The sequence below is a fragment of the Apodemus sylvaticus genome, chromosome 4 (genome assembly GCF_947179515.1).
Source record: "Apodemus sylvaticus chromosome 4, mApoSyl1.1, whole genome shotgun sequence".
NCBI classification, from domain to species: Eukaryota; Metazoa; Chordata; class Mammalia; order Rodentia; family Muridae; genus Apodemus; species Apodemus sylvaticus.
Genome location: NC_067475.1, coordinates 88,406,103 through 88,422,191, shown reverse-complemented (window position 1 = coordinate 88,422,191; position 16,089 = coordinate 88,406,103). Strand labels below are relative to the sequence as shown.

Below are 16,089 nucleotides of genomic sequence, written 5' to 3'. Positions count from 1 at the left end.
TGCTTCTGAGTGGGTGCTCCCCCACCCACTCACCCCCTCCCTCACACACTCACCCCCTCCCTCACACACTCCCACCAGCATTCCCCTTCCCTGGGGCATCAAGTTTCTATAGGATTAGGTCCATCCTCTCCCAATGAGGCCAGACAAGGCAGTCCTCTGCTATCTATGTTCACAGGGCCACGGAGCAGCCTGTGTGTGCTCTTTGGTTGGTGCCTTAGCCTCTGGAAGCTCTGAATGGTCTGTGTGAGTTGATACTGTTGTTCTTCCTGTAGGGTTGCAATCCAAAAATACTAATTTAAAAATAAGTTATTTTGATATGGTTTCTGTCCATTTGTTTTCCTTTTCTTTTAACTAAAATAGGATTACACTATGTTCCTCCTTTTCCCATCATACAACTTCTCCATGTGCTGCCCCCTCCCTGGTACCCCTACTCATGCTCAAAATTCTGGCCTTCATTTTTTTAATCCTAGTTACTTCTTTAAAACAACCACTGGAGTTAGATTTTTAGAAAAGGGAAAAATTCAGGGAATGACAGCATGTGCTAACATAAAAAGACTGTACGTATTAATAAAGGCCTACCTACAAGTGACCTACCCAGTGTCACTGGAGCTGCTAATCTTCCTCTCCAAATCCCAGCCCTGATTCCCTGTGCACTGAACGTGAAATTTTAAGTCTAGACTCACATTTCAATTCCTTGTTAACCGGTTTACTTTCATCTACTCATACCCAGCACATGTATTTACATGAGATTTACACGCCAGTTCCATGTATACAAAACTGCTGAAAATATACAAAGTATAAAAAAAAAATCTAATGTTGCAGGCCTGTAGTCCCATCATTTGGGAGGCTGAGGCAGGGGACTCACAAGTTCAAGGCCAACCTGAGCCATATAAACCTTGTCTCAACAAAAGAGAATGGGAGGGCAGAGAGAGGGGGAGAGGCAGGGGCAGAGGAGAGAGAAGAGGGAGGAGGAAAGAAAGAAGAGAAGTGTGTGAGGGAGAGATTAGAGGGACAGAAAATAATAAGAGGAGAGTGGTAGTGTCAACTAAGGTCACCTTATAAAGGCTAGAGGGTGTCATTTAGGCGAGGCCTTGCCTCCCTGCGACTCTGGCACATCTGTGGCCATTCCTTGCCTCCCTGCGACTCTGGCACATCTGTGGCCATTCCTTGCCTCCCTGTGACTCTGGCACATCTGTAGCCATTCCTTGCCCATCCTCTTACACATCAAAATGAGCGCTTTTCACTGCTGATTGTGGCCACTCCTCAGCATTTTGCATGCCATAGCTCAGAACTGAAGTTGTAACACGGACCCTTGCAGATGTGTATAGCTCCAGCAGCCGTGCTTCCTAATTTAAGTCTCAGGTCACTCTGAGACCTGCAGCCAGGATGCTCAGGCACTTCCAAGGGACTTCCACAACACCTGGGGGCAGTTGCCTCCTACCTGGAACCAGCTCTCTTATTTGGGGCAAAAGGAGGACTCCACAGATCCATGGCTTGAGCAGGGAGATAATGACTTCCATGCTGAGTGAAACCAGAACACTTACCATACTGTAGAGGTCAGTGAAAACTCATCAGAACGAGTGTGTGTGTGTGTGTGTGTGTGTGTGTGTGTGTGTGTGTGTGTGGTATAGCTAATTCTACCTAGCCTCATGTATGTTACAGAGTCATAGTGATGCACACACACATATGCAATCAATCAGGAAAGCCCATTATTTTTCCTATTCTCTGATTTAAGAGCAGTACATTCGTCTTGTTTAAATGGATTTGGTCTCTGCCATGAATAAAAATGGAATCAACTGAAAACAATGCCTGTGGCCTTCTGACTGCCTCTCCAGTGGTCTGCCTCCCCACCCCTGGCCTTGCCTTAACCCAAATGTCAGTAAGGTCAGCTGGCTTCCTGATGCCCGTTTTCTGCTCCTGCACTCTGACCTCATGACAAATTGATTTAAGTCAGTTGCTTTCCCCAAAGAAATGATGTCATAGTGGACAGAATGGAATCAGCCATTCTTCATTGGTATGATCCCCAAGACAACATTAAATCAATTCAACCATTGTGTTTTGCAACACAGAGATCTACCTGTATCCTCACATGTGATGTGGTTAATAGAAATTTTCCAAGCTTTGATAGTTCTGCCACAATTTTAACCAACATGAATTCTACAGCAGCTTCTAGCAGCTTCTTTTGACAGTTTAATGGCGTTTGAATGAATTTCTGATAAGATGCTGAAGTTTTTCATGGCTGATGGATTCAGTTTTTCCTAAATTGGTTGGTTGGTTGGATGGGGGACATTTTCCTCACTAGTGAGTAATTTAGGAAAGATAAAAAAGAAAATACCTACAATGGACATGTTAGTGAGAACACACTGTGATCCTGTGACAGCTCAGTCTGTGGTATGGACAGGTGAGCTCTTTCTGTGAGGCCACAGCTAGTAACTGACAGAGCCAGGACTTCAGCCCAAGCATGTGAGTGAAGCACACAGTCAGAGGATATGATGCAGACTGAAATGAAAGGCTGGTCTTCAGCTGCCGTCATGGGCACACCACTGTGGCCAGTGTCCGTCCAGCTGGGTCAGCTCTAGTTGCCTCTTTGGCTAAAGCCTGTGTCTTTTTCTCCATATTCTGCCAGAGTTCTCCCAACTTCCCACTCAGCACCATTACACGCAGCGCACCTCATCTGTGAGTTGTTCAGAGGTACCAGCCAGACAGGGGATGGAATAATAATTTGGTCATGATTACTTTTGAAATGTTAAGGAGTATTTTATAGCTCTTCAAAACAAACCAAATATTATCAGTAGTGTATTATAGAAGCTAGAAACATACTCTCAGCAGATGACCCTATCTCTCATTGTCCCTGTACAGGAAGACATCATTCTCCCATTTATCAAACCCAACTACAAAAATGATAATAATGATTATTAATAATGATGATGATGATGATGATGATGATGATGATGAATGTTGCCAGTGTGGAGCTATCAAATATGTAGAAAATTAAAGTTCAGAACTAAGGGGTATTCTTCTCACTCCAAAAATTCTCATGTATCTTTGGGTTTATTTAGGATAATCGTTAAGCAGCCACCAGGCTTGCATCTCATTTGGCGGCACTGCAAGTTGAAACTAGGGCTCCATACATTCTAGCCAAGTGCACAACCTCAGCCAGAGATTTTTGAACACATACTAAAGCTTCCCTCCTTTCAAGTTATAAAAGACAAATTAAAAAAAAAAATGTGTTTTCTAAAACAGCTATGCATGGGCTAAGCAGTTGAGTACATACTGTTGCTGCAGTTCCCAACCCCACAAAAGACAGCTAACAACTGTCAGTAACCCAGCCCCAGGGCATCTGACCCTCGTTTCCATGGACACCTGCTCTCTCTCTCTCTCTCTCTCTCTCTCTCTCTCTCTCTCTCTCTCTCTCACACACACACACACACACATACACACACACTTATAAGTAAGAAAAAATATAAATCTTAAGACAGCCATGTCTCTGAAGTACTTTGTTCTGAGATGGATATATTTAGTGTTTAGTTCTCGACTTTACTTGTTCAGCTATTTGCATCTGAAGGTTTGTGATTTAACATAAAAACAATTGCATTAACACCTTTCATTACTAAGTGACACTACAGTAACGCTATTTCATGGTATCCCAGAAAGTCTTAGTGAGCATGCCACATGCTGACTGCCTGTGAGGGAGGAGAACACTCCTCATTCCTTGAAAACAATATACTCAAACCATTTGCGGCCATTCACCCTCCTGTTTTATTTTGTGTGGTTTACAAAGTTTGCTTTTATGGGATTCCTCAAATAAATTGAAGAAAGTAACTTTCATATAAAATCTTGCATGAATCTGAACCTCCAGAAAAAATAAATATATGGTTGATCCTCTGTAGCTGGTGCTCACACCCTGTCCTGTGTTTGGGGCAAATTTGTGAAGAAAAACATCTCAGTGTCAGCCAGGCACAGAGAGACGCGATCTTGGTCACATCCAGAATCCCTAAGGGTTGATCTCATAGAAGATGATGAAGTGTAATTACCAAAGGCCTAGGGAGAGGGGATTGGAGTGGGTTGATCCGTGATTCCTGAGCTGGAGTTTAGTAGTAAGTTAAATAGCTTTTCAAATCTCCCAGAGAGGTGTTCTGCAAGAGTCCACCGTTCAGAGATGAGAATGTTTGAAGAACAAAGCCTGTCTAAAATGACTTCTCTCTTTTATGCAGTCTATGCATGTGTTAAAGCATCATTGCGATTTTTAAATATCAGCTAAAACAAAATTTTAAAATATAATTGATAGTTTAAAATGCAGTTCATTTGGAAATGAGCATGCCTTTCTGGGTATCATAGCAGCCAGTGGCCTGTCTCTCCACTAAGCCTGGCGCCTTTCTTCATTCATTGATAGACTTTGCAGGTAGTTGTTGGTGACTTGGAAAATAAATACATCCTTGTTTTCTATCATTTTTTATTATGATGTGGATATATTGGAAGAAAAAAAAGCAAAGAAAAAGAGCCCTGTATTATATGAAACTGGTAAGGAAATTTTATCCCTTAGTTATAAGGACAGCTTAAAGTACTATGCCGTGCCTGACATAACATCTTGATATATTTCTAATGTAAGTGAAGGCTTTTCCACTAATCATTAAATTTAAGTCAGAAATTAGGCACATCCCATAGACTTTCAACTAATATTACTGGATAATGACAAGAAGCTCAGAAAGGATTGATGGACTTAGAATATGATCCAGTAAAACTGGTCTGACGCCACAGATAAGTTTTAAAAGTTTATTGTTGAAGAATTCTGCAATCTGTACATGATCTAATACCACCAGCCCAGATGGATAAAAGACCAGGACATCTGTTTTCTAAATCTGGCCTTGACTCTCTCATCTTAAGGTCACTGGAGGAAATCCTTAAAGCATTATAAATTTGCAATGAACGTTTCCTCTATTACTCACACACAGTCTAGAGTACCTCAGCTATGCTGACAAAAATGCATAGAATGTGGAGCAGATGACACCAGACATGTGGCACTCTCTCTGCTTTCCCACTATTAAAGCTTACAAGCCAAGGAACCTCAGCCAAGCGTGTTAGAAAGAATTAAAGAATTCATTAAGTTTAGGGAGCCTTATGCATGTGACCCAGCTCTGTGGGGCACACACACACAGAGTATTGCAAATGAATGCTTCAGGGCCTCCCTTAAGTAGGGAAGAATGCACGGTGGATGAAGGGATGCTTTGCTTTGTGGTGTTGTTGTGGAAGAAAGCCAAAATTAAGTTTTAGATCCATGAAACAAGAACACCTCTAACCTCTAAGTTCCTTGACCAAGGACTGACAGTTTCTGAAATGTAGGAGGCTTTTGTTTGTTTTCACTCCCCTAAGCAAGTTTGTGTGACCTAATTGCACCTGGCGTGCTTGATCACATATAGGTGAGAGGTCTCCAGGCAGGAAGTACGTCAGAATATTTGCTTGCCTTGATTAGACCTGATGGGAAATATGGAAGCCTTATGGGTATGCCTTTCTAAGTCTCTGCAAAATGTACCTTATCACATTTTCCTGGAGATCCTGAAATGGTCCTGGACCATTATCTTGGCCAGTATTTAAGCTTGCTTCAAATTTGGCTCAAAAGTTGTAGAACTGGTCTTTGTCTTGTGAATCTTAGGTTTGACACTTAGGTTAGACACTTATTGTCTACAGACAATACCAGTACCACTCACTTCTCCATCCTGGGGCTTAGTGTGGCATAGATGCTGATCCAGAAATGATAAGACATAAAAAACAAAATTGCTTTTGTTCCGGTGCACAGCCTTTGTCATTCACACAGAAAAAAAATTAAGCATGCATTAGATTAGTAATCATTCTATTCAAGTTCAAGACAATTGCTTGGAAACTATTTACATTTTTTTTCTCCACCTTAACTTGAAAAATACTTTTCACAATGAGGGGAATTTTACCACTAGAAGTTGAGCTAATTGGACAATTAAATGGGGGAAACTTGCCTTGTAACTTCAGAATCAACAGCAGTAGCAGACACATTAGACAAATCCAAGAGTGAATACAATTGCAAACAAGGCACTTGGTTAGATTGCAGTGATTGCACATAGAGATTTGGGAAGCTCCCAGTGGCTTCAAAAGTGGAATCTCCTTTGTTTTAGGCCCTGATGGGAATCACCAGAGGGCTAGGCTACAGGGTTGATGTCAGAAGGCCAGTTGCCCGTTTAACTACTCAGAGAACCACTCTGGCAAAGATGGGTCTGATCTTTCTCTGAAAGAAAGTCTTAGTGTATTTTGAGGGACAAAATGCATTAGGAAGCTATTCATATTTCTGGAAGAGCACAAGGAATAAATGACAGAAACATACAAGTTTTGAGTCAGATTTATGTTTGTGGCTTTAATGTGTGACTAGGTATGGCAGTACATGCCTAAGATGACATCATTTGAAAGATGGAGACAGGGGTTTCAGACGTTCAAAGCAAGCCTAGATTACACAAGACATTGTTTTCTAAATAAAAACAAGCTAACAACAAAAACTGAATGTGACTTACAAAGAATACAGATGGTGTCACCTGAGGCCCTAGTGATATCTGGCCCCTGTTGCTGCCACAGGCCACGGCCAGGTCTATGGTCTACTACAACTGGGATCTGAGTTAGTATCTATGGCCCATGTTACCATTAAAGGCCATGTGGATATCTGCGGTCTGTACTGCAGCTCTAAGCCATGGTGATGTCCTTGGGCCAAGCTGCTGCTGAGAGCCGTGCTGATCTAAGTGGCCTGCACTGCCACTTGACGGGGATGTACAGACCTGTGCTGCCACCAAGGGCCTTGTCTGGGTCTGTGGTCCTACTGCAGCCGGAGCCATGTTGGAAGTCTGAGCTGTCATCAGAAACCATCTGGAGAGCCGTGCTCCAGGCTCCTGCGGGCTGCAAGCAAGGAGGCTGATTTTGCTGTGATATTGATGACATCAGATACACAGTTGAGAGGGAAGGACATGGAAAGCTTCTGTGACAACCCTACTCCTATCCCAACTACTCCCTCTGCCAAAAGTAACAGCCTAGACAGGAAACCACTGAAAGTACTCTTAAGTGTTATAGGGATGCAGAAGTGTAGAATCCAGTGGGGGTGAGAGATGGAAAGTACTCAGCTCTATTTATTAAGGGCACACCACTGGCCATGCTCCCGTGAATATATGGATAACACAAATTAAACCTTTTTTAATTCTTATTTTTATCATTACATTTTGGGGAAAGAGATCACAAGGGGCTGGGGTGGACAAGCAGGGACAGGGAAATGAGTATGATTGGTTGGGATGCATGTTGTGAAACTCCCTGAGAATCGATAAACTGTTGTGTTAAATTAAAAAAAAAAAAAAAAAGCCAGGCAGAGTTGGCGTATGCCTTTAATCCCAGCACTCAGGAGGCAGAGGCAGAGGCAGAGGCAGGCAGATCTCTGAGCTTGAGGCCAGCCTTGTGTACAAAGTAAGTTCCAGGACAGCCAAGGTTACACAGAGGAAACCCTGTCTTGAAAAACAAAGAAAGAAACAAACAAAAAAGAATGCAGGTGGTATGAAAGGGGAATGGGGAATAATTAGGAAAGAGGATTAAGTTGGGTGGTGAATAGGAACTCACAGCAGAAGAGTGAGTATGGGGAATGATTGATTTCTTACATTAAGAACCTTTGGAAAAGTCATACAGAAACCTAATAGTATAAAGAATTCCTGTACAGGCTGGCCTTGAACTCAGAGATTTCCCTGCCTCTGCATCCTGAGTGCTAGAATATGGAGTATATATATATATATATCCAGTATATATATATATATATATATATATATATATATATATATATATAGAGAGAGAGAGAGAGAGAGAGAGAGAGAGAGAGATGGATATGGATATGGATGTAGGATATAGATATAGATAGATATAGAGATAGAGATAGAGATAGATATGGATATGGATATTTATATGGATATAGATACAGATACAGATACAGGTTCAGATATAGATGAGTTTAAATGGAGGTACTCCATAATAGGAGGAGGCAAACAATACCCCACCTAGACACCAAAAGCTGTTAAATATAAAGCCCAGACCAGGAATGGTTTACCTCTTTTGGGATTGCTTATTAGGAGGGGTCCCATTGACCTCAAAATATTATAGGCTACTGCTATTGTTTTTGGTTACCCTCTGGAACTTAACAATAAGACCCCATTGCTAAAGAGCACATAGTTGAGTCATAGACCAAGAAGAAATGAAGCTGGTACTGACCGGGAAGCTTCATCCCTACTGGCTAGTTTTCCCAGTTGTAGACCCTGAGAGCTCTAATGACAATCAACCTGGCAAGACAGACTGCCTGTGCAATAATAGCAGCGATGTTATGAGAGCACGCAACTACTGTTTAAAAATAGATTTAAGACCTGCTACATAAGATGAAATTCACGTGTGGTACTGTTACTGAGACCAAGAGGCTGTGTCTTGACAGGTCATAGGCCCTAGGGGAGAATCTACCATGTTATTCTGCTAAATGGATACAGTAGGGGGACTTTTATCTTCTCCCTTTTCTGTGATGTGTTTACTAATATTTTTATAACACCTTGATTTTTACCATTTCCAAAATGGAGATTATATTGGTTTTCTATTGCTCCATAGCAAATAACCACAAATTCAGAAGTACTACGTATCTGCTCACAGATCTATAGGTCTGAGGATGTCATGGCCAACTTGCTGCTCAGGTCTTCCAAAGCTGACAGGGTATCACTATTATCTCTATCATGTTCATATGGTTGTGGTAGACTCTACTTCCTTGCGGTTATAGGGATATGTGTTAGCCAGGAGCTATTCTCAGCTAGAGAAGGCCCAAACTCCTCACTACACAACTCATTTAACCTTTAGAGCTACTAAGGAAATCTTTCTCAGGTCTCATGCCCCTCAACTTTAGAGCCCCTTTGTCAAGAAGTTTAGGATCTTCTAAAGCTCTGATTAGGTTAGGCTAACTGAGTCTCTCTCTCTCTCTCTCTCTCTCTCTCTCTCTCTCTCTCTCTCTCTCTCTCTCTCTCTCTTTTTCTTGTGTGTGTGTGTGTGTGTGTGTGTGTTACTTGGAGAGTAAACTTACAGCTCCATTCCAGTCTGTTGTCAACTCTATGTTTGGGGCCAGGGTCTCACTAAGTTGTTTAGACTGGCCTAGGCACTCTGTAGCCTAGGCAGAAGTAGAATTATGATTCTCCTGCCTCAGCCTCCCGAGTAACTGGCATTACAAGCCTACCACACTAGGCAAACCTCCTTTTCTTAAATTGAAAAGATTTTTAGAGTCTTGATTATACTTAAAAATCCCTCAAAAGTGATGCCCTGGATCAGTATTTGATTGATATCTGGGGGGAAAAGTATGTTTACTAGAAAATGAGAATTCTGGAGACTATTGGAACTCTGCCCACCACAGGTTAATATAGCAGTTAATGGAGCACTGTTCTCTGGAATAAGAGGTAGGTGAGTATCATGCTGGCATAGTATTTCTTGTAGCAGGGTTTAACAAATTGCATCCAGTAGCATTAACACTTCTCTCTACCTATATTTCAAAACTATATAGTGTTATAAGCATGGTATAAATCGCAATAGAATTTGTACACTACTTGAATACACAACAGAAAGCCATCCTGGCTCCACAGTTAACAGACTCACAAAAACCCAGTGTTTACTGCTTACTTAAAGATGATTTTTTTTTTGTTCAAATTATTTAAAACATTGCAGTCAAACACCAATGACAAAAGCATTCGTGTCAAATCTCAAGCTTATCTGTAACAGGGCATAAAATGAAATGTGAATCAATCTCTCTCTCTCTCTCTCTCTCTCTCTCTCTCAATAAAAATGCATCACAGAATCCAAACCTTAAACACTGACATTTTCCAGAAACAATTATTTTGTTTCAACCCTTGCTCTGAATATAAAATGAATACTTCAGATGCCCCATTCTTGCAAAGACCTTTCTGCCTTTCTTAATTCAATAATTCCATAATTCCAGTCAAAAATAGGCAACATTATGCAGTTTAGTGGCCCAGTCACAACAATGCGGGTGCTTATCACTGGCTGTGGGAAGAAAGACACCTAAGGGGTTAACCGTAATATTTTGCAAATTGAGGCAAGAAGAGAATAAACCCATTAGCATAACAAAAGGTAGCCAGAGGGGCTTTTTCCACTCCACTGTTTGGTACTGAGAGCCCAGTGTTACCAAGGAAGGAGGCTGGAGAAGAAAACCTTAGTGTGTACACATTCTTGAAATACATCGCATTGTGTCCGTTTTACTGATGAAAAAGCCCATAGTTACAGGAATGGATAACATGGTCCTTTTCCAGTAAGGAAAGCTAAATCAGTTAAGCACTGTGGACTATGATAGCAAAGCAAGGGTTCTTCTAACCAATCCCAAAGATCACTGGAGCAGGGCAGGGCTATTCTAGAGGTGGGCTGAGAAAAGGGGGGGGGAAGGCATAAGCAATAGCTGTCCGAGAGAGCTAGCCCCAGATGGATGCAATTAATTTAATCGAATGTTAGCAGATTTTATTCATTTGGAAAATGTGTCTAGCTCACAGTTGCTAGATGTAATTAGCAGGCATTTCATTTTTGGTAGTACCTAGACTTAATTAAGTATGGCTTCATAGTAAATGTCTAATTTGAACCTATAATTATATTTGGTAATTGAAAATGTTAGAGAATAAGTAAAAGCTTCTTTCACTAATTTCTTTAAAATATTATTTCTTGGTGGATTGTATAAACATTTTAGATTCTGGGGTTTTTGTTTGTTTGTTTGCTTGCTTGCTTTTTGTAGTTCTGGGGTGAAATGCAGGACTTTGTGCTTACCTGGCGAGTGCCTACCCCTGAGTTACATCCCTAGCTGAACTCATCTATTGATCAATATTTTCCTTATGAATAATGGACCAAAATAAATGTTTATGTGATTGTGAATTCATTAGGTTTAATGCCTCAGTGCTTATGACTGCTCAAATAAATCATGGTATATTTTGTTAATATATTAAAATACAAAAGGGTAAGCTTATTTCAGGTAATAGAACATTTCAACATTAACATGCAGAGAGCTCTTACAGACATGGAAAAAGATATTGTTTGGTATTTCCTAAGAAAATTCATGTTTTTGTTATTAAACATAGAGTAGCAAAAGATAAAAGAAGATCACCCAAGTCTAAATATATTTGTCCAAAGATGATGATAAAATTATTTATGAATTAGTAGGCACATTCAGTTTTCAGGGACTTAATTTTATGCTAGGAATCAACTGATGCCGTGACCTTTCCACCATTTGCAGATCACTCTTAAGACATTTTCTGTTGACTGATGGGTGAACTCTTATATAATGGTTTCTTTGAACACAGGCTTTCTGTGTGAGGGTCAAGGTGGCCATTTTGGGTCACCTGAGCAAGCCAGTAGCAAAAGGAAATAGAAATAGAGTGCATACAACAATTAGGCAGGCAGCCTGCAGAGTCATTCTAAGCCAGAGCTTGGGCAAAAGCAGGAGAGAAGGATGAGACTGTGAAGGATGAGAAGGTGAAACTGCTAAAGTTTCACTGTTACTGCTTTTTTGAGTTGTTATGAATTTGCCACCTCCTATCGATATAAATGTTTAAAATGCATTCCTAAGCAGAAGTGAAATACTTTTTGATATTTCATGTTGTAGTTTTTTTAGTTGTAGTATAGCAAACTGAGAAATGATTGTAAATCCAAATCCTTTGGAATATGAATATGATGCCTTGTTTCCCAACTTATTTAAAAGATGGGAAGGAAGAAGACACCTCAGGATCATTCATTCAGGAATAATGTATCATTGGAGTGCGCACAGCACCGTGTGGGTGTGTGCCTTTTTTTTTTTTTATGAGAAACTGATATTTAGCTACCAAATGGTTTCTCAGCTATCAGAGGTTTCAGATCTGCTACAGGCGTCTAATGCCAGCTCTTTCCTACTGAGTGGTCACGTTTGCTGACTCTGAAGAGCTCTTGGCTGTCCACCTAAATGATAGCTGAGAGTCCACAGCGCTGCCTCCTTCTAGAGTCAGAAAGATATGGGGGCACCCAGGGACTCCAGGCTAGACCAGACAATCCCTGAGTCCTTTCCCCAGCCCTCTCCATTCACCCAGAGGGAGCAGAGCTCATAGCAAAACAGCTACCAATTTAGGAAGCAACCGTCTCCTCTGATTTTCTTTTAGCTGAATTTAGCATTCCTACTTAATTTTCAGTCCTGATGCCCTTTCTGAGGAGGACTATAGATGCTTAGTCTTTAAACCCGTGGACCCCTGTTCACTAAGGAATGACACTGACCTTTATCTCTGCTCCTTTTACAGCATGGCGAACTAAGTCTTCGAGCGATGGACAGAATAACCCATCGCTATCAAAACCCTTGGTAAGTACACGTAAAGGTATTTCACATTAGTTAATGGGTTTCCTTCCTGAGTTAGGGACAGCTTCTTTTCTGGTTCTGAAGAGACACTATCATTTTATTTTTATTGCTTCATATAGCTTTGTGTGGGAGGTAGAAACCACAAATTTTTATTTCTAATGAACACAATAAAATTTAACCTTCTGCCAGTCTAATTAGGGAAAGAGAGAGAAAAAGAACATGGTAAAGACAGTGCTAGACTAGAGTGGGGAAAGAGACTGGAGCGGCAGCTGGTAAGAGTGGACACCATAAGCAAATTAGTTTCAACTTTGTAAGCTTTCTGTGGAGAAACTATTTATATATATTAGTTAAAAAAAAAAAACCAACTCATTTCATGCTGTTGGCCTAGAAACCCCAATAATAGGTAGTCTTGGTTAATAAACATAATCTTACCGAAGTCACATAATGGCTTGAATTCATGATGTCTTAAGGTAGCCGCTAACAAAAATTAAACATGTGTAGCTCTAGGTGTGTTAAATTACTGGGAAGGGGAAATACTCGTGGGGACTCGTGTGGCTGGAACAGTCCAGATGACTTGGGGGGAAGGTGAGACAAGACTGAAGGCATAATAGTGTCGGAGGCGTGGGTGAGGCAGGGGGCTGCTTTTCTCCAGTTTCCATTCCTTAAAAGTTATTAGTGTATACAAAAATACTGGATTTGGTCTCTTCTCCTAACATAAAATAGATCACATAGCCCCATTGGGAGCTGAAAAGATGTCTCGGTAGTTACAAAGACTTCCTGCTCTTGTAGAGGACCTGGGCTTGGCTCCCAGTACCTGCACTGTGACTCCTAGCCATCTATAACTCCAGTTCCAGAAGATCTGTTGACCTCTTCTCAACTCCATGGGCACTGAGCACACACATGGCGTAATACATACATGCAGGCAAGACACTCACATATATAAAATACAGTCAAGCAAATATTTTTAAAAGTTTGTCAGGGACTGTCGGGAAGATCTCCCTAGACAACAACTGTGACTTGTTAGTGGCAGCCACTGCGCCTCTGAACAGCCACAGAGAAAGAGTTACACTGCATTGCACGAGAGGTGTGCATTCTGTGCGAAAGATTCCATCCCCTTTGAACAGCATTGTTTACGCCTGCTGTAAGTACTCTAGCAGCTTTTTCTCAGCAAAGGAAAGCACCAGAGAGAGGCTATGGAAAGTAAGGACACCTTTAACAACTGTGGGTGGTAAAAGCGTGAAGATGCTACTCTTTAAGTATAAATACCTTCTTAGAAAGTATCAGAGAAACACCGAAGCTGTGAACACTTTTCCCAGAGAGAAAAGGTTAGCTTTAATTCTAGGGACCATTCTTTTTTATTATTATGATGATTGAAAAGGGAAGTAAAGGGAAGTAAAAACACTTTATGATAGAATTAAAGATTTACATGGAAAATATTTCAGATAAACACATTAAAATTGACAATTTTTGTGGAAAATTAAAGAGGAAAGTGGTAGACATGTAAAACATTACTAAATTAATGGAAATATGGGATAGAAACATTTTATGATAGAATTAAAGATTTAAGTGGAAAATATTTCTGATAAAATTGTAGGAAAATGTAGAAAAACATGTTAGAATTGGAGAATATCATGGAAAATTTTATATAGACATAATAAGGGTAGGCGTAAAAGTATTCCTAAGTTGATTAATAGTGGAATTATAAACATTTTCTGATAAACTTGAAAATTTACATGGAAAATATTTCTGATAAAATTATAGAAATATATATAGAAAAACATGTTAAAATTAAAGATTATCATAGAAATTATATAGATAAAATGATAGGCATAAGCATAATTCTAAATTGATTGAAGGTAGAATTATACATTTTCAGATAACATTGAAGATTTACATGAAAAATATTTCTGGTAAAATTCAAGAAATAAATAGACAAACACGTTAAAATTGACTATTTCATGGAAAATTTTACATAAAAAAATGGTTGATGTAGAAACTCTAAATTCATGGAAGGTGGAATTAGAAACGTTTGTGATAAAATCAAAAGTTAACATTGGAAACATTTCTGATAACATGAAATATTGAAAGACCAATTAAAATTGAAGATTATCATAAAAATAATGCAGATAAAATGGTAGACTAAAATAAATTACTAAATTAATTAAAAGGGGAATTGCAAATATTTTCTGATAAAATTGAAGATTTGCATGAGAAATATTTCATTAGTCTATGTCTTTTTATTGGGGAGTTGAGTCCATTGTTGTTAAGAGATATTAAGGAATAGTGATTGTTGCTTCCTGTTATTTTTGATGTTATTTTTATGTTTGTGTGGGTATCTTCTTTTGGGTTTGTTGAAAGATTACTTTCTTGCTTTTTCTAGGGTGTAGTTTCCCCCCTTGTGTTGGCATTTTCCTTTATAGGGCTGGATTTGTGGACAGATATTGTGCAAATTTGGTTTTATCATGGAATATCTTGGTTTCTCCATCTATGATGATTGAGAGTTTTGCTGGGTATAGTAGCTTGGGCTGGCATTTGTGTTCTCTTAGGGTCTGTATGAGTTCTGCCCAGGATCTTCTAGCTTTCACCGTCTCTGGTGAGAAGTCTGGTGTGGTTCTGATAGGTCTGCCTTTATAAGTTACTTGCCCTTTTTCCCTTACTGCTTTTAATATTCATTCTTTGTTTAGTGAATCTGGTGTTTTGATTATTATGTGCCAGGAGTATTTTCTGTTCTAGTCCAGTCTGTTTGGAGTTCTGAAGGCTTCTTGTATGTTCATGGGCATCTCTTTCTCTAGGTTAGGGAAGTTTTCTTCTATAATTTTGTTGAAGATATTTACTGGGCCTTTATGATATAAATCCTCGCTCTGGTCTATACCTATAATCCTTAGGTTTGGTCTTCTCATTGTGTCCTGGAGTTCCTGGATGTTTTGAGTTACCAGCTTTGTGCATTTTGCATTTTCTTTGACTGTTGAACCAATGTTTTCTATGATATCTTCAGCACCTGAGGTTCTTCCTTCAATCACTTGTATTCTGTTGTTGATGCTTGCATCTATGACTCCTGGATTCTTTCCAAGGTTTTCAATCTCCAGAGATGTTTCACTTTGTGATTTCTTTATTGTTTCTACTTCCACTTTTAGATCATGGATGGTTTTGTTCAGTTCCTTCACTTGATTGTTTGTTTTTTCCTGTAATTCTTTAAGGAATTTCTGTGTTTCTTCTTTAAGATCTTCTGACTGTTGACCCATGATCTCCTGTATTTCTTTAAGGGTTTTTTTTTTTTTTATTTCCTCTTTAAGGACTTTTACCTGTTGACTGATGATCTCCTGTATTTCTTTCTTTCTTTCTTTCTTTCTTTCTTTCTTTCTTTCTTTCTTTCTTTCTTTCTTCTATGTCAATGTATGTTTGCATGAAATGTTTCATTATTCCACAGGAATTCAGGGATGGCTCTTAATAAGTAAAAGAGAAAGAGCAAAAACTTGATAATCTGCAGGACAAATGCATTATATCATATATTTGAGTAATAATTTTCCTCTTTTAGAGTCATTGTTCTATGGTCAATATGTGAGATAATATGGATAGTACTCATAATCCATACATATTTCCAAAACAGGGACTTTTTTCCTTTTTTTTTTTAAATTTTCTATATTCTTTGTTTACATTCCAAATGATTTCCCCTTTCCCAGTTCCCCCCTCTCCAAAAGTCCCATAAG

The 16,089-nt window shown here is 39.6% G+C and overlaps 1 protein-coding gene across 1 annotated transcript in view; it reads left to right on the top strand.

Annotated features, from left to right (window-relative positions):
• C4H4orf45 (chromosome 4 C4orf45 homolog) overlaps positions 1-16,089 on the top strand; it is a 91,797-nt gene that overhangs the window by 58,641 nt on the left and 17,067 nt on the right. The window contains exon 3 of the mRNA XM_052178687.1: positions 12,327-12,385. Within this exon, the coding sequence (XP_052034647.1) occupies positions 12,327-12,385 (59 nt within the window). The remainder of the gene's footprint in view (positions 1-12,326; positions 12,386-16,089) is intronic.